Source organism: Pleurodeles waltl, unplaced genomic scaffold (genome assembly GCF_031143425.1).
Source record: "Pleurodeles waltl isolate 20211129_DDA unplaced genomic scaffold, aPleWal1.hap1.20221129 scaffold_135, whole genome shotgun sequence".
NCBI classification, from domain to species: Eukaryota; Metazoa; Chordata; class Amphibia; order Caudata; family Salamandridae; genus Pleurodeles; species Pleurodeles waltl.
This window is the reverse complement of record NW_027149841.1, coordinates 445,927-471,478: the sequence shown is the minus strand read 5'-3', so window position 1 is coordinate 471,478 and position 25,552 is coordinate 445,927. Positions and strand designations below refer to the sequence as shown.

The 25,552-nt window shown below is 42.2% G+C and overlaps 1 protein-coding gene across 3 annotated transcripts in view; it reads left to right on the top strand.

Moving 5' to 3' along the window:
• Positions 1-5,342: 5,342 nt before the first annotated feature.
• The window catches only part of LOC138273992 (tenascin-X-like), a 193,138-nt gene continuing 172,928 nt past the window's right edge, over positions 5,343-25,552 (top strand). For all 3 annotated transcript variants that reach the window (XM_069218927.1, XM_069218926.1, XM_069218925.1), the window contains exons 1-3: positions 5,343-5,801; positions 19,515-19,772; positions 22,582-22,839. In XM_069218927.1, coding sequence (XP_069075028.1) covers positions 5,516-5,801; positions 19,515-19,772; positions 22,582-22,839 — 802 coding nt within the window. In that variant the 5' untranslated portion in view covers positions 5,343-5,515. The remainder of the gene's footprint in view (positions 5,802-19,514; positions 19,773-22,581; positions 22,840-25,552) is intronic.

Here is a 25,552-nt window from a genome sequence, read left to right as displayed (position 1 = left end):
CACCTTGAACTGGGGGTGGGGGCTTAAGGAGTTGCAAAGAATGGCAGAAGGTGTCCTTGATGTGCAGAGAAACATTTGCATTTGAAGAAGACTAATTATTTGGAAAAAGAAAATGCACCCACATGTTGTGGCAGCAGTTCCAACAAGCTACTATAGCATAGTGAGGTGTCTCTTACCACAACAGTGCAGTAGGAAAAAACTCACTTCTGTTGCAGACATTTGAAAAAAGGGCAGTCCTTCCTCTGCTTATGTTGTGAATGTTTCCTTCCCCCCACTACTAGTGGATTGAATATCTGTTCCCAAAATTATAAAGTTGTAAATGTGACTTCTGCTGAACTTGGGACAGATTTTAGCATGAAAGAACATGCTCCTAAAATTGTTCCTACAGAGCAGCTATGGCCTGAATATCTAATATAACCACAATCTATTGTGAACTGGACATACGCTACCCAGGATCGGGCCCTTTTTTTAAAACAATCACAGGCACACAAGGCAGGCTCAGTTCAGGCACTGACTTCACCAGTTCAGCATAGGCTGTCTTTGGTCAAATGCATTAATAATTAAGATTGGTTCAGTGCATTGAAAGATGACATTCTAATCAAGAGTGGGGTTTCTAATTCATAAACTTTAAGTACAAAAAGGCTGCATGTACAGCTCTAGTTAAAATATACATGCCAAAGTTTGTTATATGACATTAAGTGCAACCTCCCCCGCCGGTCATTAGAAATCTCTTTCTTCCATAATGATACACATGCTTGCAGTCTTCTGGGTGTCAATTCTTTGAATGTAATCATTTTTTTCTTCCTATCCTGCAGGGCAAATGAATGCAAGTAGCCATGCGTGGGTGACCAGCCGGATGCTTCACTACTTCATGTTGTCATCGTGAGACTCCTCACCACTACACTACCCCAAAGTGAGGTGGAATAGTGTGCAAAATAATGATGAACTGGGGTGTGGCCAGAGTAATGACCAGTGGCTAAGAGTAATTGAAGCATTCCATCCATCACTTTTTTGTTTATTTGTTTTTGTGTACTTAGGGTGCGACTCCCAAGTGGGATGGGTATGCACATAGTTCCATTGAAACCAAGCTACACCCAACTAATGAGCCCATAATAAGGGCAAAACTTGTGTTCTGGTTCAGGGTTGACTTGGGCTGGTAGCTCAGGACAGAACTGTTCCTATTGGAGCAGAGTCACACCCGATTTGCAAATGTATGGGTCCAAACTGAGATGGCATAGTGTGCAAAATAATGATGGACTGGGATGCAGCCCTGAGTAAATACCAGTGGCTGAGATTAATTTAAGCATTCTATGCATCACTTTTTTGTATACTCCACCACTACATCACATAACATGTCCACACACACGTCTGCTGAGCTGCTGTTTCTAAGAGCCATTCCCCTGCTTGGAGAAATCCATATTCCCATTACAGAGCAGCAGTAGGAACATTCAGTCACAATATGAATAGAATAGAAGAAACATCGCGTTAGCCCACAGGTCTTGTTGAACCAGTTTGTGCAACTTCACTGCTTATTACAATCACACTCCTGATATGTGAGGAAAGCCAGTTAGCAACTGAGTCCTATGAACTCACCATTACAAGTGGGATCAAACTCCTACTGCTCACACGCTTGTTGCTCTGGAAGCAGTCATCCCTAGAGAAGTATAAGCTTTCATGGTGACCATGCTTCTTCTGGACTTCAGACTCAGTAGGTCTACACAACTCAGCAGGTAATGCTGAGATAATACTTCTACCAATTCTCATAATTGTCACAATTTACACAGTTATTTTGAGATCAAGTACATTATTGGTTGATCAAAAATGCATATTGATGAGGGACCATTCTTTAATGTTTAACAATGTTCCCTTGGTAATGCAACAGGTTGACAATTTGCCCTGTCAACTAATGTGGATGTCAGGATTCTTTTCCATTCATTATTTTTTTAATGAGATAACATAGTCTCTAAATGATCAAAATGACAGTTTGTAGGAGCAGCAAGGCAACCGAAGCTTGTTTGTGACTAAATGCATTGCAGTTCTGGTCCAAGGCACACACAGCAAATAATCATGGGGTAGGCTAAAGTTGATAGGTGTAATATTATGATCTAATAGGGGAGTGGACACTGTACACATCCTAAACATATTTAAATGATATAAAAAAAAAACAATTAACAAATCATTAATCAAAAAGTTTATATTGCATGAAGTATCTCCTCGGGCACAAAAAGAAGACCGAGGGAGCATCGCTCCTGTTTCAAGATACACCTAATAACTGGGGAAACCAACACATCTTAAAGTTAAACACAAAGGTAAGTTTCTAAGAGCACTAATATGTGTTAGAAGAGACAATCATTGGAATTGTAAGGGCTTGTTAATCCACTTTATTAATGTGAGATCCATCTAAGATATGTAAGTTATTTTGCTGTTTCCTGTAAACAGTGCACTAATATCCTGATTTTTATGATTGATTTGCAATTATTCTCTTTTCAGGGCTTTCTTTGATTGGGTGAAAAACTTTTGTTCAACACATTTTGATGTCAACCCCACTAGATCATTTTCTGCCATCAAGGTAAGTACAGATGGATTCAGTACTCAGTTTACCCTTTATGCGGACCATTCCGGTATTCGCACTGCTTTGGAATAAAGTATATTTAATTTCAAATGTCTCCCATAATAATAATGTTCAGGTATTGGTCTTCCCTCTTAGCCTCCAGTTCATCCCCATAGGATCTGTGCCAGCAGAGTGTGTACAGCTCCTTGTCAAGGTTCGTCTGAAGACAACAAGCCGGCATTCAGGAGCATACAATAATGACACAGATTTCATCAGTATGAAACTATATTCAACCAAGAAGCCTGCACTGAAAGGTGTTTAAGAAGAGGCCTTCATTTTGCTTCAATATTATGATGAAGAATAATATTCAGCTTTAGCACAGCCTTCAAGTTGGTCAGTCTAACAAACCCTCCAACTCCCTTTAAAGGCTTTAGATTATTGCACCTCCTGTTTACCAAGGCCAGCAATGTAAGAAAGCCAGTGAAGCCTGAAATATCTATCAAAATGGCTGAAATTTCAAATCCTTGCTGAGGACTTTGCAAACTTACCTGCTGATGACCACCTTAACTTCAATCGAGTTGTAATAACCCTAACATCAAGGAAATCAAGAGCACTGTTTACATCAATGTGGTTCAAAGCTCTCTTGTCTTCCTTCTTTGTGACTTCTACTCTATTACATTTGTATTCCTATATCATCTGCTGCTATAATATACATAGCTTCCATTAAGTACATTGCAGTAGAGTCTGTTCTGAAGCTTGTTTGCTTCTGTCTAAACTTTAAACAGAAACAACTAAATAAAACAGCAAACCTATAAACTTGGTGTGCGTCAGTTCTATGTTGTTGTTCCAGTGTCTCGACTCAGATGTATGTGTTTATATTATTCTGAGAGAAAATGGAGAGTCTCTGTGGCCTTGATGTACATAAGCATATGCATTTATAGACTGAAAGGTCACAGGAATATACATTATAAGGTCTGGTTAAATGAATGATTTATTTGGAACATTGTTCAGTGTGCATAGCAGAGGATCTGCTGCTAAATGATCCACCTACAGTTTTTTGCGGTCACTGCTGCTACCACACAGTTAGAACACAGGCGCTTACCTTAGTCATTTTAAAGAAAATTTAGAAACCATAGACCCTTGCTCTTCAGATACAGAGTAATTGGAAATTACATTTGTTTTACAATGTCCTAATTACTATGAGTCCAAAGGAGGGAGCGACCAACCAGCTCATTTATGCATTTTTACTCAATGATAAATAGTTCTCTGGGCCAAAAGATGTGCACAAGATACAGACCACACTGTGCATCAAATATGGAACCAGCAGATGTACCATAATATGTGCCCAATACATGTAGGAAAGTATCAACATTTTTACAAATGAACTAAACATTGTAACCAAAAGCATATCCAGTGAGGTACCAAATGAAATATAAAAAAATGTATTTACCAAATAATGTACCATCATATACACCAATCAATGAATGGAATGATGTACCAAACAATGTAACAAAATGTGGACCACTTGCCATAACACATGATGCACAAGTTAGTGTAGCAGTATATTTTTCAGACTTTCTAAAGCATCTATTCAAAAATGTGCCTACAAATGTACACAAAAAACCTACCAAGAGAAATATGGAAATGCATACCAAACAGTGTTACCAAAGGTGTACCAATTGATGTAACAAAGGATGCACCAAATGGTGTGCCACAACATGTGCTAGAAGATGTTCTAAAGTATCTAGCCAAAGGAGTACCTATATATGTAGTAAAAGATGTGTCACAAAACTTAACCAAGGTATGTACTAAAAGGTGTAGTAAAGTTTGTCTTAGATATGTAGGAAAGGATGCATCAACGTATGTACCAAGATTAGTACCAAAAATGTTCCAAAATATGTTCTCAAACATATATGAAAATGTTAACTAAGATACTCGCCAAAGGATGTACAGATTACCATACAATTATAGGTAACAAAGGATCTACCTAAGATGTAACAAAGAGAACATGATTTCGTCTCCAAAATCTGGAAACAGATGTAGTGTTCACTTGAGTGTGGGAGTAGATCAGCAAAGAAAACAACATTAATACAGGAAGATTAACAGTGAAGAAACAGGAAAGGTATTCCAAATGCCAAACTCAAATGTTCAGACTCAGATATATGCCAGGGCATAATAAAATGTTACGAGAGCTGTTGTCAATGCAATGCATTTTCCAGACAAACACATGACTGCACAAGTGTCTAAGATTGTTGTCATTCCAGTGTTTTTAAGGCTAATGTTATCACTGCAGCTGCACAGCCATTGCCAGATAACTTGCTTGTTATTATGATCATGACCAATCAGGAGTCATGTTACTGCCAATGCTGAAATAACTAACCCTGTCTTCTTGTTCTTCCTCCAGTGTCAGGACTTTGGATCTTATTGGCTGCTTTCACCACTTGGGTCCCTGAAGCAGAGAGTGGGCCAGGGACCGACATCTATCGGGATCATTAGTAAACTCAATTAGATCAGAATCTTGTGTGAAAAAAAGAGCATGTGGGTCCTTCTAGAGAAGACAAGCAAATACTATGCAGAACATTGTCACGACATTGTCGTGGGCAGTGCAGGTGCCCCCCTCCCTAGCACCGTCAGAATGCGCACTGTCTGCTGTGCAGACAGTGCGCATTCTGAGGGTGCTGGGGTGCCCCTGTGGGACGGCATTAGACACGGCTCCATGTTGAGCCTAGTCCGATGCCGCTGCACGTTTTACACTGGGCTGACCAGCGGGAACCTTGGTTTCCGCTGCTCAGCCCAGTGGATAACTCATAATGGAGCCGGTGGGAAGACCGCCTTTCCAAGGCCGTTTCCTCACCACGAGTCTGGCGGTCAGGTTTTCCGGCCACCAAACTTGTAACCAGGCCCATAGTATCCTGTCTGCATTGAAAGTCTGAATAGTGTTCTTGCCACCTTTACGTTTTAGATATGTTCAGTGAGACACTTCTGTGTTTTTTTTCAGACCCTGGCCTTGTCAGAAACCTAACTTTAAGCGAATTATCTACCACATCATTTGTTATTGATTGGTCTACACCAGATGGAGGCCCCAGTTCCTATATTGTGAAGGTTCTTGGTTTCCCTGCAGTGAACAAGCAGCTCACTACAGACTACGTCAATATTACAGGCCTGATGCCTGGGAACTACTACACTATCCAGGTCTTTGCACAAGATGGTGTACGCCTGGGAGAAGCCACAACTATACCTGCTTTTACAGGTGAGTGAACCAAAATTATTTAAAGTTTGGGATAAATTATTTCGTAGTTCTTGTAAAGCACTACATTGTTACCTTACAGTTTCCTCTGTGTGCTAAGAAAGTGGAACATGAACTTTGCAAAGGTTGTTGCGTCACTCTTCAGAATTGCAAAAAAATTGCTTTATGTCTTCTTTCCTAACTGCTGAATGTATACCGTTCATTTACAATAATTTAACATTCGCTGTGTGCTATAAAAAACGACATTCTGACTTGCCTATCTTTTCACCCCTCCTGTATCCCAGCAAGATTATCACATAATTCACTTCACTTTTATTTCTCTGAAAACAAAGTGAGGGAAAAATGTACTTTTATACTCAGGCCTTCATTAGGAGTTTGGCGGGCAGAAAAGGCCGCCCGCCAAATTCCCACTGAACAGGAGGTCACCTTCCTGCTGGACGAATTATGTGTTTCCCGCTTGGCCAGTGGTAAGAACTGGCTCAGCAGGAAATGCATAAGATTGACGCCGGCTCATAAAAGAGCCGGCGGCAATGCTGTTGTGCGTCGGGTGCACCAACACCCGTTGCGCAAATCACTGTCTGCAAAACCAAGTGCATGGGCAGTGCAGGGGCCCTCCTGGTAATGCCGGCGGAAACAGGGGTCATGATCCCTAGGGCAGCACTGCTTGCAGCACTGCCCTGGTGGATTGGGACTGCCGGCACCGCCAGGCCGTCTGGTGGCCAAAATGTGGCAATGCTGCCAGTCCGCACCACGGACGCAATGTTGCAGTTGGACCGCAGCTTTGGAGGTGGTCCTACCCCAACCATGACTCTGGCGGTCTGGTGACCACCAGGATCATAATGAGGCCTTCAGTCTTTGAAGCAGAAAATGTGACAAAAATTAAATGTTGACTTAAAAGGCATCTTTAATAATGTTGCTTGGAATTTTGTGGCTCACCAAAAACCAGCTTGGTCATGACCCTCAGTTTGTAAAATGCTGTCCCTTATCCATTATTTTCAGAAAGTAATCCTTGCTACTTTTTTTATTAACAAAACTAATAAATCTTGTTTCAACATAGTGAATAATGTTTCCACATGTTTTTTTAGCAGTTGAATCCAGATATTTCTGTCCTTGCCATTGCTTGTGGTGCACCTAGAAAAGTTCTGTGTTTGCACACAATAGGAAGAACTGATCAGCTGTAGAACAAAGGGCCTCTTTACGAGGCTGATGGTCTTGAGACTACCAGCCTCGAGGTGGGGGTCAACACCGCCGCTGCTGTGGTGATCCCATCGCCCCTAAACAGCCTGGCGGCCTCTGTCTCCCCCAAGATCAGTGCTTCCGATGGGTTGATGGTGGGTGCAGGTCGGCATCAGCCAGGGAGGAGCTGCATCCGGTACCGCCCTGCTGAATACGACCTGGTCCTCCGCCAGCCTTTTCATGGAGGTCTCACCACCATGAAAAGGCTGGTGGAGAACAGGTGCAGCATTGTCGCCGGCTTGATTATGAGCTGGAGACAATCCTGCCGCAACTTTCCCGCTAAGCTGAGTGGTGGAAACCTTGGTTTCCGCCACTCAGCTTAGCTGGAAAGTCTTAATGGGTCTGGCAGGGAGGTAGCCATTGTGGTGGCAACCTCACACTCAGACGTTTGTCGGACGGGCCTTCCCATCCGCTGAACTCCTAATGAGGCCCAAAACTTACTTTTAGTAGATCACCCTTCAGTCAGTCACTTAATTTGAGTTTCTTTCTCCATCTTGGCAGAACAGCGCATGGTTTTGTGTTTACGGAATCACTTTGCCTTCCAAGGACAATCTTGTTTTTCATTTTTTCAGGTTTTGGCTACCTGTTGGAAAGAACTATTGTTTCCAAAATGCATAGAGCAGGCTTTGGTCAAGACCTGTGCTTATGACTGTGTACCTTTTTTGTCTATATCAGTTTTCCCTTATTTATTCAATAGCTTGACTTTTGTGTTTGTGCTTGTCTTTCACAGGAGCATTTTAGTCTCACAGTGTTCCAGTCATGTCCAATTCATTTTTTAGTTATTATTTTGCTTACTTATTTATTAATTAATTTATTTATTTGGCAGAGGTAAGTAGCTGCAACTTGCTGTCAGCCACTTTTTTCATAAAATATGACTTTGTGTGCATTTAATTCTTTATTCATTTAATTTACTGAAGCAAAACTGGCATCCTCGATCTTAGAACAGTAAATTAAAAAACAAAAAACAACACTGTAGATACGTCATAACACGTGCGTGCATGCATCATCATGCATGTATGCACAGAGCACAACATAAATGTGTACATGCCATCACTTGCACGTGGCATGGTATGGGTATGTGTGCAGTGTGACACATGACAGCTGTCTGAGAATTGATTTTCTTGAATAAGAAACGTACTTCAAGGTTTTTATACCTGCATGTGTCTTGATGCAAAGTGTAGTAGGTCAGTTTGTACAAGCTTTGGAAAAGCCAATAAATATTGGCTTACAATTCTCTTACAATTTGTTCTTACTTTTCTGAGGACAGCCTGCCAGTCCTTCTCTGCCTCCTCTATGGAAAAATGTACTTAGCAAGTACAGCATGTGGTGTTTGCAAAGAATACTAACAAAATATTATTGTAATACAAAAATGTTGCTACAAAAATATTGTCCCGCCAAAAATATAATGGGCGTAAGTAATGAACGAAAGAATATAGGCCCACATTATGACATTGGCGGTATAAGCTGCCTACCACCACGGTGACGGCCATCAAAAGGCCATTACCACAGCTAGCATCCGTCCACCAGATATGACCACAGCTGGACTTCCGCCACAAGAAAGGCAGAAATCCAGCCGTGGCCATACTGGATGGTGGTAAGGTGGTGCTGCTACCACCAGCACCGCCATGCCAGTAGACTGCCGCCAGCCGTATCATGACCTGTGATACCGCCTGGCGGTGTTCTGCTGGCGGTAGCAGCACCCTGTCCTGTTCCCTGATGGAAGACCACCTGGATGAAGGTAAGTTTGGCTTTCGACAGGGGAGGAGGGTGTTGTTTGCGTGGGAGAATGCATGTGTGTGAATGTGGGTAAGAATGGAAATGTGAGTGCTTGTCTGCATGTCAGTGTGAATGTGTGTGTGTGAGCCTGACAGGATGTATGCGTGTATGAATTCGTGTATGCCAGAGTGAGTGGGTGTATGCGTGGTGCGTGTCTGCGGGTGTGTGCGTGTATGGGGGTGTGGGATTGGATGTGGATGGAGGAGGAGTGGTGGGCATCTGGGAGTGTTTCGGGGGTGAGCCTCCTACCAGTGACAGGGAAGGAATTCCCTGTCACTGGTAGTGCCTGCCACCATGGTATTCATGGCGTTGCTAACTCCACGTAAACCATGGAGGTAGGCTGGCTCAAAATGCCGCCGCTGGTACTATAGAGGCCACCAGGCAGGAGATTGAAATCTCCGGCCCGGCGGCTGCTACCGCCATGGCGGTCTGAGTGGAAAATTATCATAATGTGGCAGTATGTAGCGCCAGCCTGTTGACAATACTGCCGCTACATTACCACTCAACTCCGGGGTCATAATGACCCCCATAGTTTCTAGTCATGTTGTAATATCTTTGTAAAATATATTGTTTACTAAAATATTGTTGTCTATAATGTCATTTTTGACGATATTTTCATTAAATTCATTAAATTATATTTTTCATTTATATTGTAATTAATGTTTTAGGTTTAAGTATTGTATTTAAATGTTTGTTTTATAAATGTTAAATTTTGAAATTGAAGATTTAATACTGAAAATTTCTATTTTTGTGTTTGATAATTTTTTAATTTAAAAAAATAATTTAAACTAAGTTACTAAATAATGTTTAACATTTACAATCATTTGTACATTTAAGTAATTTAAAATATACTACATTTTATGTAGATGTGTAATTCTTTGTAGATATTTTCTCACTTCTGAATTCAATTTCATTTAAAAACATTATTTTTTGCATTTTTAAAAACTATGGGCCTGATTACAACTGTGACGGATATCCGCCCACCGCATTACGAGTTCCATAGGATATAATGGACTCGTAATACGGCGGGCGGTATATCCGTCACATTTGGGACGGATTACCCCACTCCGCCAAAGTTTTAATCAGGCCCAATGTATTTATTGAAAAAATTAAATCTCAACTTTGAAGTGATTCGTTTGTATTTTTTATAATATTTCTATTATCAGTAAGAGTGATTTTTTTTTATTTTATTAATTTTCAATTTTAGATTTTATTTCTTTTTAAATGATGTGAGTATAGTTTGTTAGTTTTTATTTTACATTATGTTATGTTTAATTTTGGAGCATTTATCTAAGTTGTATGTATTTACTTTAATTTATTTAATTACTTTACAACATTTATTGCATTGTAACTATTGTAATGATTTTGTAAAAATTGTCTTCCATTTAAATGGTTTAGATGGGAGTGAGATCTCTGAGCATTTTTTGTTTTCTGAGAACAAATACCAAAGCAGAAGTTCTTTTTAGAAAAAATGCAGCATTCTTCTTGCTGTACTGGAAGGTTTCCACCAAGCTTGTTTATCCATTGTTTCCCTACCTGGGACATTCCCTGCCTCATAAGTTAATTTGAGGGAGGCAAAATGTGTGACTGTCACTCTGCACTACAAAGAGTAGGGAGCTCCACTGTGACCTTTTGGTGGATGGGCCACTAAATACAAGACTTACAACACTGGAAACATATGAGACTCTGCTGTTGTATACTTTCACTTTTCACCACCTTTGAATAGAGCTGGGGTATCCCAGTTTGGAGGTGCAGACGCAATGGGGCACTTCTGTCTGCCAAATGTGTCTCCCAAAGTATTTCTATTTCATCAGCATATCCCAATGCAAATTACAAAGCCTGGGTGGTACTTCAGTTATGCTTGAGTAAATACAGTGAGTTTGGTAATTCTGAGTTACTCATTGACACAAAATTACCTATAATTATGTGATTACTCCACCTCGCATAATTAAGGCTAATTTGCAGGGAAAATATTACAGCAAGTACACATTTAGCAAGTGCGAGTGGCCGCTACCACTCAATATTTGTGTGCTGTACATTTAGTGAAGTTTCTTAGCACAAAATGCATCCTTGCCTCAAGTCTGGGCACAACAGTGCATTTTGCACAAAAGAAATAGTGATAAATGTATGAAGTAAGTTGGGGGAAATTCTACCCCAAGAGCACATTTAGGTCCTGATTAGTAGTTCATCGGACAGGCCTTCCCATCCGCTGAACTTCCGATGGGGTGGTTGCTGCCACACTGTCTACCTCCCCTCTGGACCCATCATGAGTTTCCCGGTAGGCTGACGGGCAGAAACCGAGGTTTCTACCCGTCAACCTAGCAGGAAACTGGCAACAGCAGTGTCTTGGGCTCGAAATCGAGCCAGCAGAAATGCTGTCTCCGCAGGAGGCCCCAGCTCCTGTGCAGACAGTGAAATTGCGAGGATGCTGGGCAGAGGGACCCCTGCACTGCCCATGCCAAGTGCATGGGAAGTGCAGGGGCCCCCTTGTGCCCGTCTGCACCTGTTCTTCACCAGCCTTTACATGGTGGTAAAATCTGGCAGAGAACAAGGTCGTAATCAGCACGGTGGCGCTGCATGCAGCACACTGTGTCTGATTGAGATCTCCACTACCGTCAGTCTGTCGGGATCACAGATCCCTGTGGAGCCGGTGGTACCCTGGTGGTCTGACCGCCAGGGGCTTAATGTGGCGGTCGGACCATCACAGCAGCAGAGGTCCTGATCGCCACCGGCCAGCCTCGAAATGATGCCCTTAGTGAGCACTAGTGGCTGGTCGCTTTGCTATTTGTGTTCTGCTGCTTTTTGTGCTGTTCCTTAGTGCAAAATGCATCAGCGCATCCATTTTGCTAAATATCTGGAGTAAGTTGGAGGAAAATTCTACCACAAAAGCACATTTAGCATGCACAGTGGCTGCCCATACTCACTATTTGTATTCTGTTGCATTTAGCATGATTTCTTAGCACAAAATGCATCCTTGCTTTCATTTTGGACTCAAAGGGGTAATTCTTGTGCCTAAAAACAGCGCTATAAACAGAATTAATATAATTCCTGGGTAATTCAGCATGATTACGCTACATAGAATTATGCAAGTTATGCATACCCATATAAATTACTGGATGGTATTGAATGGGATTAACCGAAACCTTCCTGCCCTGGGAAACATTGATTTTTGAAAGAGAGAAAAATATGCCAATACGGATTCTATATACTTTGATCATGAAGTCTTGCCCATGTTTTATTTGTAGATTGGTAGGATACCACAAACGTCACTATGAGAGTTGAGTTATTCAATTGGTTACTATACCTGACCTGGGAAGTCTGAGGCTTGTGGAAATTATCATGATCCTGTAAATTTGCAGTGTTTCAATTGGGTTCCACCCATTCAGGAAGCTTAGATTTTTAGGGTTTTTGGATCACCTGTTTTTTTTACTTTTCACTTTGGGTGAGGCTCCCTATATGTGTCTCAACCATGGTAATCACATGGCAAATGGACTACAAATGTTTACTGCCAGTGTCTGTCTTTTAAGTTAAGGCACTGCAATGCAGCAAGCATAAGGGACACTTAGGTGGTTAACGTGAACATGTATACACATGCGTGTATACACGTGCACATGTGTATGGGTTCCAACATGTGACACTACTGTCTTTCACAGCCTGATAATTGCGCACAGGGACCCTCTGGCAGAGGGAACTCTGCAGGATTAGATATGGACCTGGGGTAGGCCTTATTATGCTAGTGTATACTAATAGAGAAAGTCAGTGTGATTTACTGTTTTGTCTTTAGTCACAATTTATTATTTAGGGAGAAAGCTGCTTTAGAGTGGTGTTTCGCTTCCCTTTGGCACACAGAGACCAGTGACATGTCAAATTGGGGTGTAACCAGTGTGAGAAACTCAATCCTGCAATTTCTGCACAAAGACAGCTGTACAAATCATAGGTCATCACAAATTGTCATTTATCTATGGCTCAGCTCAGGATCAGAGCCCAGGCCTTTTGTCATCCTGCTACGCCCAGTTAATTATATTACTCTCAAGCAGCAGGAACCAAAGTCTTCCCACACTAAGGGAACAATTAGGTCCTGAGGAGCTCCTGAGGAGGAAAGGGGTGGGGCAGAATGATCTGCATCAATCATTCACCTGTCATTTTGTACCAGGGATGGGCCTGCCCAAGCCCACTGAACAAAAGAGGGAGCCCAGACCTCTGGAGCTAACACAGGAGGGGGTTCCCCTTTGAAAATCTAGTGATAAAGACCATGGCAGTGATGTCAGCAAGGGGCAGAGCTGAAGTCTCCTCAGGAGATGTGACTAATGACTTCATTTTGAACTCTCCCAGCATGCTGTGAAGAAGGGTTGGGACAAGGGTGGAGAGGTGACATGGCACCCTAAGATTGGCCAGGGATGCCTGGCTTCTGGAACCTTCTACTCCCCTTCCTCTTGCTTGGTGGTTTTCTGCACTTTACTTCTGGCCCCTGGGCCGCCATAGACAGCTGGAAGTAAGAACCCCCTGATGCCCACCAATGACCCAGTTGACCACAGAACCACTGGGTTCCCCTCAAAGTCCAGCTGGGCTTGTCCTCTCACACTACCAGAGGACCAGTTAGGGGGAAGTCCTTGACATGTGTGCCCAGAGAGAGAGACCTGGAGAATGGCTGGCAGAGGTAGCCAGGAGAACTAGCTCTTTGTAGAGTACATCACTTAGAAGGTGAGGATATCTGCTGTAATTGCCCCTGGTGGCTAGAGAATTACCCCCAGGGTGGGCCAAGTCCCAACAGTCAGCGCAAGATTTTTTCATTTAATTCCTTGAGGGAGGAGCAGTGCGTGGATACTCCCTGATTTTACTTTTGACCCCAGGGGCCCCCACCTGCTACCCAGGGGCCAGTGCAACAGTACCGGGTAGCACCATTGTATCTTCCTAATAGTGGTAGCTCTGCCCCCACTCCCTGTGCCCATGTCTAGGCAGCCACCGCATCACACATTCCCTCTGTGCATGAAGTGAGCTGGGGAGAAAAGAGCTTCTGACTCCCACAGCAGCGAGGAAGAGAGACTGCCACGCAGGAGCCTGTGGAGCAGCCATTGTTGGGCTTCCTGGGTTGCCCCAATGTCTGGAGCATATGGGATGCCCAGGTGGGACCAGGCGCCCCCAAAAAGATACAAAAAGGAAGTAACAAGAGGTGCGCACAAGTTTGTGCACAAGAAAATCAAAAGGAAAAGTGTTGCAGCTCTCTTCAACACAGCTGGGTGCTTCCATTTAGACATAGGGGGTCATTCTGACCCTGGCCGGCGGCGGAAGCCACCGGCCTGGCTGGAACCGCCAGAAGACCGTACCGCGGTCAAATGACCGCGGCGGTCATTCTGAGTTTCCCGCTGGGCTGGCAGGCGACCGCCAGAAGGCTGCCCGCCAGCCCAGCGGGAAACCCCTTCCCACGAGGAAGCCGGCTCCGAATGGAGCCGGCGGAGTGGGAAGGGTGCGACGGGTGCAGTTGCAACCGTCGCGATTTTCAGTGTCTGCATGGCAGACACTGAAAATCTTGGTGGGGCCCTGTTACGGGGGCCCCTGCAGTGCCCATGCCATTGGCATGGACACTGCAGGGGCCCCCAGGGGCCCCACGACACCCCTTACCGCCATCCTGTTCCGGGAGGATTCCCCAGGGCAGCGGAAAACTGGCGGTACACCGCCGGTTTTCCATTTCTGACCGCGGCTGTACCGCCGCGGTCAGAATGCCCAAGGGAGCACTGCCAGCCTGTTGGCGGTGCTCCCGCGGTCGTTGGCCCTGGCGGTTGTTACCGCCGGGGTCAGAATGACCCCCATAGTTTGCTACTCATGGTGACCCCTGCATTACAGGGGCACCACCAACGAACTGCAAGAAGCATGAGGGCAGGGTTTGCAGGATTGCTGCAACTCCCCCTAGCAAGTTTTTTTTTTAGTTACTCACCCTATGTTTGCTGGCTCCTCAAATCCAGGGTTCCTCTGGAATTTTCCTAATGTTTCAAAGCACTCTCCAGCCTGAATCTTTGGCTCTGCAGTTAGAAGTGCTGTGCCCCCATGGGCTGATCATATGGTTGCAATTATTGTGGCCTTCTAGGGGCTAAGTCTATGGTGGCAGGTCATGTGATCAAAATGTGAGACTATCCAGGCATGTTTTTATTATTGCATTTTCATGGCTTGAAAGTTTATAAAAAGTACACAGACATGTTTTGCTCATTTTAAATGGATTATTGTTGCATTAATGATGATAGTGCATATGCTCAAAGTGTATACGTTTTACTCACATTAAATAAGTGCATTTTTATGTGATTATTATTACTGATGATTGTATTTACACACACCACACAAATATGTCATTAATATGTGGTTTGCTACTCTTGAACCCTTGACCAAGCCAAAAGAGTTAAATGATATTTTTGCATGACCCTTTTAGGTGGTCAAAGGTGAATATGAGATGTCATCTATCGTATGTTACATCTGCCTAAGGTCATCTTTATAAATTACTCATAGTATGTAGAAGTGTGTTTGTAATAAATGTCCTGTTCCTTTTTATAAAGAAAAAGCACAGACTAGGAAATCATTTATTGAGTGTTACTATTGCATGCCAGTGAATGGTGATTACCAACCCACTCCACATACCCTGAGAAGCCTTGGACTTCTCTGCTTTGCAACTCTGAAAGAGTCAAGAACTACAATGGGGTGCTTAGTTTCCAGTAAGGAGGATTGTGGACCTATTACTTGTGCAAGCCGCATGACTAATAACCTAGTTTCCTACATGTAGAATAAAATTATGGGAGATTCTAGAGATGTCTTGCATATAATGAGTTGAAAAGTGAAATAAATGTTCACATTCAGAGGAAGTAATGGAATGAATGATTCTCATTAGAAGAATAATATGTGCATGAAACCAAAATGGTATATAAAGGTTTATTTAAAATGTCTATATTGTGTGTCTGGTCCATCAGTGTACATATACTGACGTACAAAATAATTTTTGGCTGATGGAGGCAGAATACTCTCTTCAACAACTAAGGTTTCTTAGTCTTCCCAAGGCTGTACAATATAAAGAATGTGTGTAGCTGCCAATACGAGCAATTATATGGGTGATTCCCTTTATTTGCTAGGGCCATGCCACTATTTCCAAAGTGTTTAGCTGCAACTTTGACCTCATTTTGAAATGGGCAGGCATGAAAGCTGAAAAGCAGTATGGCACACCAGCACAGAATTAGGGGTGGCCCCATATTTCTTCCTTTTCATCACTGGAGGATTCCAGGCTTATTGTGCCATCAACTCCTGGGCAGGTAGGCATGGGCCTATCTACCCATACCCTATTATAATCGATAACGCCTTGGTTGACTTTTCTCTCACCAAAGAGAAGTAAGCCTAGTGATTACTTAGTGAGATGTTGTGAGAATCAAGAATTAAGAAAGTCAGGGCCAATGCCCTGCACTGTATGTTGGCAGATGGAAAGGCATTAAGATACAGTGCTTGGAGGTGTAAGGAACCCTTGTTAAAGGGATACGTTTGCAGTTCCATGATAAGTGACATGATTCTTCGAGCAGCTTGTCACAGTAATTGCTCCCATTCTCAGTTTTGCAAGTGTAATTGAACCTTTTGTGTCCTTTCATTTCAGTGCCAGACGTATTGAAGAATCTAATGGCCTCATTTATGAGGCCCTTGTGCCACGGAGCGTCATTTTTAGCAATGCTCCGATGAACGATGAACTGTATGCTTGTAACTACGGTGCACACTGGGTTGTGGAAATGATGCAGCTCAGAGCAGCAATATTGTTTACTGTGCTGTGCAATTTCCTGCTAAATGAGGCCCTGAGTGCCACCAATGTTACCACACAGTCTGTATTCCTAAGCTGGCTACAAATGCAAAAAGAACAAGTGATGGACGGAATGCTGAACAATGTCAAACATTCACCCCCAGTACAGAGATCTGGGCCTAAATCCATAGTTTTTTGCTGCCCATGCCATTCCAGTTTGGACCCAGCCATATGCAAATCAGTCTTGACCCTGTTCCCCATGGAAACAGTCCAGCCCGATCTGCCGGGCCAGGTCTTCCCTGGATTAGAAACAAGAATCCTGGGACCGGTTTCAGGGTTTCACCCCTCATCAGCCAGGCTAGCTTGAATCCAGTGGCATGAGAAACACGGGACCCATGTCCGGGCATACCCTTCCCACTTAGGGCAACAAATGCAAAAAGAACAAGTGATGGACGGAATGCTGAACAATGTCAAACATTCACCCCCAGTACAGAGATCTGGGCCTAAATCCATCATTTTTTTTGCTGCCCATGCCATTCCAGTTTGGACCCAGCCATATGCAAATCAGTCTTGACCTTGTTCCCCATGGGAACAGTCCAGCCTGAACTGCCAGGCCAGGTCTTCTCTGGACTGGAAACAAGCATCCTGGGACCGGTTTCGGGGTTTCACCCCTCATCAGCCAGGCTAGATTGAATCCAGTGGCATGGGAAGCACAGGACCCACATCTGGGCATACCCTTCCAACTTAGGGTGACAAATGCAAAAAGAACAAGTGATGGACTGAATGCTGAACAATGTCAAACATTCACCCCCAGTACAGAGATCTGGGCCTAAATCCATTGTTTATTTTGCTGCCCATGCCATTCCAGTTTGGACCCAGCCATATGCAAATCAGTCTTGACCCTGTTCCCGATGGAAACAGTCCAGCCCGATCTGCCAGACCAGGTCTTCCCTGGACTGGAAACAAGAATCCTGGGACCGGTTTCGGGGTTTCACCCCTCATCAGCCAGGCTAGCTTGAATCCAGTGGCATGGGAAGCACGGCTACCTCCAGTGGGAAACATGAGCTCTTGTGTGGTAGAAACAAGGGACAAGCCATCAAAGACTATTGTGGTGCAGTCAGAATTTGTGATCATCAATGCCCTAAAACCAGGATGTTCGTACACAATGTGGTCTCTGTCCTGGTGACAGGCAACCCTATGAGAGGGGAAAGATGTGCTATTTCTGAACACACAAATAAGGAGATGGGAAGCATTAATTTATCTGATTAATGACACTTTAGTTTTCAGTAATTATCCTGAGTGTGTTAAAGCAATGCAAGAATTATGTGACATGCGTAAAGTGATGAGATGCCCAAAGACGTGATGTGGTCTTTCTGGTATTGTTTTGAAATGTTTTGTGAGTAGCATTATTAGAAATGTTGAAGTACATTTGTACCTCCCAAGTGCAATTTGAGCAGTAAAACTGACCACAAAGATAGGTAAACTGACCAATTCAAAGAAAGTAAGTGGCATTTTTTCTAAGGAAAAAATGCCCTTGCAAATGTGTAGGCATGTAAATTTGACTGCAGTTCACAATTCACAATCAGGACCTGCAGCACAGTGGAGGGTCAGAAAAAAATAAAAAAAGGTTATCAGTTTTTCCTAAAGTGAGCGTTCAGTGTGTTACAAAGCAGTAGGCATGACCATGTTGCACTGCTATCTTTCATTCTTCTGACCTATGTGGTTATAATGATAGACCTTGGAAGCCTATTAGCTAAGCCTTTTAATGTGGACAAACTCTTCCTCTGAATCTACTTTTAACCGCATTTCCGTTAATCTCAACCTTATTACAAATGTTAGATTCTATAGTTGGTAATGAAAAACAACATTTCATGAAAAACCTGGAAGAAATTAATGTGGTTTATGAAGCATGAAGAGAGACTGAAAACTGGATCCCAAAAGTGGAAGCATGATCTGATCCTAGTGTAACAAATATTAGATAGAACTGGAGACATATCCTGGTACTGAGTTGTTCGTGAAAACTGAGCACTTTTACATTTTCATTCTGAGCACAGGTACAGAATCATGACCACATTGCTCTCAAGAGAAGACCTGCCCACCACTGCAAAAATTTGCCTAATGGCCAAGAATCCTCAGATGGGACAGCTGAAGACAATCAAACAGAATGATTTGTGATTTTAACAAGAATAAACAATTAAGAAAGATTAGCTAGTAACCTGAATTTCACAAAGGCAGATGAAAAGACAATGATAAAGTGTTTGGAAGCGAGAAATCGATGTATTTGTTAAAGGCTATCAATAATGGAATCTTCACATCTAAAATGAAAAACTAGACAGAGTACAAAGAAACAAGAGTTAGTAATTCAGAGAGTCCCAACTGAAGGAACTGAACTTTGTGAAGCAGCTGACATGATTGATCTGAAAAGTAATAGCTTTTGTGTGTGCAACACTGATTAGAGAAAGAGAATCAGGCCCTCTTTGTCCTTAAGAAACGTTATGTCACTTCTGCAAATAAGCCATATGTCCTTTGACATGGAGGAGGTGCACAGAAGACGATTGTATAGAGTGTATACTGAGTATCTTGAGAATCAAGCATTAAGAAAGACTGAACCAATGGCCTGAAATACAGATAGGCAGATGGAAATACATTGAACATTCAGTGCTTGGAGATGTAAAGTCAATGAAGCTCATCAAGACGACCTCTCTCACCAGAAAGAAGTTAGCCTAGTGATTCTTAGGGATATCTATTAAGAATCAAGAATTAAGAAAGAGAGAGCTAATTACCTGAATTGCACATTGGTAGATGGACACTTGAAGAACCCCTGTTAAAAGTAATACCCCTGGGTTTCCGTGACAATTGCCATAAATGTTTGTTCAACATGTCATAATGATTGCTTCCATTTTCAGTTATACAAGTTTAATTACACCTTTTGTGTCATTTGATTGCAGTGCCAGATGTAGTGAAGAATCTAAGTGCCACCAATGTCACCACACAATCTGTATTCCTGAGTTGGCTACGTCCTGAAGGAAACATGAGCTCTTATGTGATAGAAGTCATCGGAGAACCATCAAATACTAGTGAGGTGCAATCAGAGTCTCTGCCCATCAACACCCTGAAACCAGGAAATTTATACACCTTTGTGGTCTCTGTCCTGGTGGCAGACAACCCTAGGAGAGGGGAAAGGGTTGCCATTTCTGAATACACAGGTGAGGAGATGGGATTCATTCATTTTAATTCTCTGATTAATGATAATTTAGTTTCAATTAATTTTCCTGAGTGTGTTAAAGATATGTGAGAATTATGTGATGTACGTAAAGTGATGAGACCCCCAAAGACATGATGTGGTCTTTCTGGTATTGTTTTGAAATGTTTTGTGAGTAGCATTATTACAAATGGTAAAGTACATTTGTACCACCAAAGTGCAATGCGAGCAGTAAAACTGTCCACAAAGATAGGTGAGTTGGCCAATTCAAAGAAAGTAAGGGCATATTTTCTAAGTTAAAAAAACACTTACAAATGCTAGATTCCATATTTGGTAATAAAAACAGCATTTCATCAAAAACCTGGAAGAAATTCATGTGGTTTATGAAGCATGAAGAGAGACTGAAAAGTGGATCCCAACAGTGGGAGCATGACCTGAGCCCAATGTAACAAACATTAGATAGAACTGGAGACATATCCTGGTACTGAGTTGTTTCTGAAAACTGAGCACTTTTACATGTTCATTCTGAGTACAGGTACAGAATCATGGCTAAATTGCAATTAGGAGAAGACCTGCCCACCACTGCAATAATTTGCCTAATGGCCAAGAACCCTCAGATGGGACAGCTGAAGACAATCAAACAGAAAGTTTTGTGATTTTAACAAGAATCGAAAATTAAGAAAGATAGTGCTAGTAAACTTAATTTTACAAAGGCAGATGAAAAGCCAATAAACATACAGTGCTTGGTAGAGAGAAATCAATGAAGTTGTTAAAGGCTATCTATGATGGGATCTTCACATCTAAAATAAAAAACTAGAAAGAGTACAAAGAAACAACAGTGAGTAATTTAGAGAGGCCCAACTGAAGGCCCTGAGCTTTGTGAAGCAGCTGCCATGCTTGATCTGAAAAGTAGTAGCTTTTGTGTGTTCAAGTCTGATTAGAGGAAGAGAATCAGGCCCGCTCTGTCCTTAAGAAAAGTTACATCAACTGCTGCAAATACGGGCTATGTCCCTGGACACAGAGGAGGTGCACAGAGGAAGATCGAGCAGAGTGTATAGTGAGTATCTTGAGAATCAAGCATTAAGAAAGACTGAGCCAATGGCCTGAACTACCGATAGGCAGATGGAAAGACATTGAACATTCAATACTTGGTGATGTAAAGTCAATGAATCTAATCAAGATGACTCTTCGTAAGAGCCTCATATCTCAAACAAGAGTGAGACACAATACAAAGTTGCAAACTGGCTCTTTTACAGCATGGTGGGCATCCCGCTATGTCATCAGGGCAGCTGTGCTTTGATCTCCAGTTCCATGGCAGATATCTGACCCATGCAGCTGAGGATCTCTGTAAAGCCATTGGAACCAGAGCTACAACTGCTATACTGAAGAAACTGAATTTTGCAGAGCAGGTGCCTTGTTTGATGAGGGTTCTCTAAAAAAATATGTTTTGTAAGAAAAAACTCTCAAAGCAGAAGTGCGTTTTTGTAAAAAAAAAATACACCATTGTCTTTGATGTTCTAGGAGGTGTCCCTGGACTTGTTTGATCCTTGTGCAGTTTCCCACAGTAGGACATTCCCTGTCTCACCTGTTAATATGAGGGAGAGAAACGGTATGACCATTGCTCTGCCCTACAAAGGGTAGGGAGCTCCAGTGTGAGGTTGCTGCCCTTTGATGGACGGGTCGCCAAATACAGGACTTACAACAGTGGCGGCATCTGAGGCTCTGCTGCTACACACTTTTCATTTCAACCACATTTAAAGAGAGATGTGGTGTCCTGGTTTGAAGGTGCAGAAGCCTTACCTATTTATGGAGATTCTCTTACTCTGTGAACCCTTAAGTGTCCCCCATATTCTTTCTATTCAATTTGCATACTGAAATGCAAACTACTGCAGGTGTATTGAATGTGATTAAAAGAGACCCCCCTGTCCTGGAGATACACTGAGAGATTCTCCTGCTCTATTTAAAGAGAGAAATATATGCCAATAAAGATTCTGTGTGCTCCCAGCACTATGTACTGAGTACATTTTGTTTTTAAATTGGCAGGACACAGCAAATGTCAAGATGAGATTTTAGTGTTTCAATTTTACATGAAAAAAGTGGTTCATAAACATATTTTTTAAATGTCTAATTTGTGAGTCAGACCATAGGTGTGCGTCACCGACTTACAAAATAATGTGTTGGCTCAGTGACGCAGAATCCTCTCTTCAACAACTTAGTTCCCATAACCTTCCCAAGGCCCTCCCACAAAGTGTGTGTCAGTTTGAATAAGAGCAAATATATAGTTGAATCCCTACATTTGCTAGAGCGTTGCCACTCTTTTAATGCTGTTTGACTGCACCTTTTACCTTATTTCGAAATGGGCATCTACGAAAGGTGAAAAGTAATATGGCCAATCAGCACAGAAATAGTGGTATCCCTATATTTCTTGCAGGCATCACTGAAGGACTCCCGGCCTTGTAATGACTTCCTGTCACTCATTATCAGAATGCTGGGGCAGTTCCTGGGCAGTTCAATTTGGACCTGTTTACTCGTACCTTTGTACACTTTGTTATTTAATTGGATGGCCTCTCTCACCAGACAGAAGTTAGCTTAGTGATTCATAAGGATATATGTTAAGAATCAAGAATTAGGAAAGAGAGAGCCAATAACCTGAACTGCACATTGGTTGATGGGAACTTAAAGAACCCATGTTAAAGGAATACCCCTGCGTTTCCATGACAATTGCTATAAATGTTTGCCCAACATGTCATAATGATTGCTTTAATTTTCAGTTATACATGTGTAATTATACATTTTGTGTCATTTGAATGCAGTGCCAGATGTAGTGAGGAATCTAAGTGCCACCAATGTCACCACACAATCTGTATTCCTGAGCTGGCTACGTCCAGAAGGAAACATGAGCTCTTATGTGATAGAAGTCATCGGAGAACCATCAAATACTAGTGAGGTGCAATCAGAGTCTCTGCCCATCAACGCCCTAATACCAGGATATTTGTACACCTTTGTGGTGTCTGTCCTGGTGGCAGACAACCCTAGGAGAGGGGAAAGGGTTGCCATTTCTGAATACACAGGTGAGGAGATGGCATTGATTCATTTTACGTCTCTGATTAATGATACTTTAGTTTTCAGTAATTTCCCTGAATGTGTTAAAGCTATGTAAGAATTATGTGATGTGCGTAAAGTGATGAGACCCCCAAAGACGTGATGTGGTCTTTCTGGTATTGCTTTGAAATGTTTTGTAAGTAGCATTATTACAAATGTTAAAGTACATTTGTACCACCAAAGTGCAATCTGAGCAGGAAAAACTGTCCACAAAGATAGGTGGGCTGGCCAATTCAAAGAAACTAAGGGCATAATTTCTAAGTTAAAAAGGCCCTTACAAATGTTAGATTCCATATATGGTAATAAAAACAGCATTTCATGAAAAACCTGGAAGAAATTAATGTGGTTTATGAAGCATGAAGAGAGACTGAAAAGTGGATCCCAACAGTGGGAGCATGACCTGAGCCCAATGTAACAAACATTAGATAGAACTGGAGACATATCCTGGTACTGAGTTGTTTGTGAAAACTGAGCACTTTTACATGTTCATTCTGAGTACAGGTACAGAATCATGGCTAAATTGCAATTAGGAGAAGACCTGCCCACCACTGCAATAACTTGCCTAATGGCCAAGAACCCTCAGATGGGACAGCTGAAGACAATCAAACAGAAAGTTTTGTGATTTTAACAAGAATCGAAATTTAAGAAAGATAGTGCTAGTAAACTTAATTTTACAAAGGCAGATGAAAAGCCAATAAACATACAGTGCTTGGTAGAGAGAAATCAATGAAGTTGTGAAAGGCTATCTATGATGGGATCTTCATATCTAAAATAAAAAACTAGAAAGAGTGCAAAGAAACAACAGTGAGTAATTTTGAGAGGCCCAACTGAAGGCCCTGAGCTTTGTGAAGCAGCTGCCATGCTTGATCTGAAAAGTAATAGCTTTTGTGTGTTCAAGTCTGATTTGAGGAAGAGAAGCAGGCCTGCTCTGTCCTTAAGAAAAGTTACATCAACTGCTGCAAATACGGGCTATGTCCCTGGACACAGAGGAGGTGCACAGAGGAAGATCGAGCAGAGTGTATAGTGAGTATCTTGAGAATCAAGCATTAAGAAAGACTGAGCCAATGGCCTGAACTACCGATAGGCAGATGGAAAGACATTGAACATTCAATACTTGGTGATGTAAAGTCAATGAATCTAATCAAGATGACTCTTCGTAAGAGCCTCATATCTCAAACAAGAGTGAGACACAATACAAAGTTGCAAACTGGCTCTTTACAGCATGGTGGGCATCCCGCTATGTCATCAGGGCAGCTGTGGTTTGATCTCCAGTTCCATGTTAGATATCTGACCCATGCAGCTGAGGATCTCTGCAAAGCCATTGGAACCAGAGCTACAACTGCTCTACTGAAGAATCTGAGTTTTGCAGAGCAGGTGCCTTGTTTGATGAGGGTTCTCTAAAGAAATTGTTTTGTAAGAAAAAACTCTCAAAGCAGAAGTGTGTTTTTGTAAAAAAAAAAAATACACCATTGTCATTGATGTTCTAGGAGGTGTCCCTTGAGCTTGTTTGATCCTTGTGCAGTTTCCCACAGTAGGACATTCCCTGTCTCACCTGTTAATATGAGGGAGACAAACGGTATGACCATCGCTCTGCCCTACAAAGGGTAGGGAGCTCCACTGTGAGGATGCTGCTCTTTGATGGACGGCTCATCAAATACAGGACTTACAACAGTGGCGGCATCTGAGGCTCTGCTGCTGCACACTTTTCATTTCAACCACATTTAAAGATAGATGAGGTGTCCTGGTTTGAAGGTGCAGAAGCCTTACCTATTTATGGAGATTCTCTTACTCTGTGAACCCTAAAGTGTCCCCCATATTCTTTCCATTCAATTTGCATATTGAAATGCAAACTACTGCAGGTGTATTGAATGTGATTAAAAGAGACCCCCCTGTCCTGGAGATACATTGAAAGATTCTCCTGCTCTCTTTAAAGAGAGAAATATATACCAATAAAGATTTTGTGTGCTCCCAGCACTATGTATTGAGTACTTTTTGTTTTTAAATTGACAGGACACAGCAAATGTCAAGATGAGATTTAAGTGTTTCAATTTGTCATCATAACTTACCAGTGAGTCTGAGGTTTAGACAACCGATCATGGTCCTGTAAATTTGCAGAAGAAAATCATGGGAGATTCTGCAGATGCCTACTATATACTGAGTGGAAAAGTGACATAGGTATTCTCCACTTTCAGAAAAAGTAATGAAGGAATGGATCTCATTAGAATAATTAAATTTTACATGAAAAAAGTGGTTCATAAACATATTTTTAAAATGTCTAAATTGTGAGTCAGACCATAGGTGTGTGTCACCGACTTACAAAATAATGTGTTGGCTAGTGAGGCAGAATCCTCTCTACAACAACTTAGGTCTCATAACCTTCCCAAGGCCCTCCCTAAAAAAGAAAAGTGTGTAAATTTGAAAAAGAGCACATGTATAGTTGAATCCCTACATTTGTTAGAGCCTTGCCACTCTTTCAATGCTGTTTGACTGCACCTTTTACCTGATTTCGAAATGGGCAGGTTCGAAAGGTGAAAAGTAATATGGCCAATAAGCACAGAAATAGTGGTATCCCCATATTTTTTGCAGGTATCACTGAAGGACTCCCAGCTTTGTAATGACTTCCTGTCACTCATAATCAAAATGCTGGGGCAGTTCTTGGGCAGTTCACTTTGGGCCTGTTTA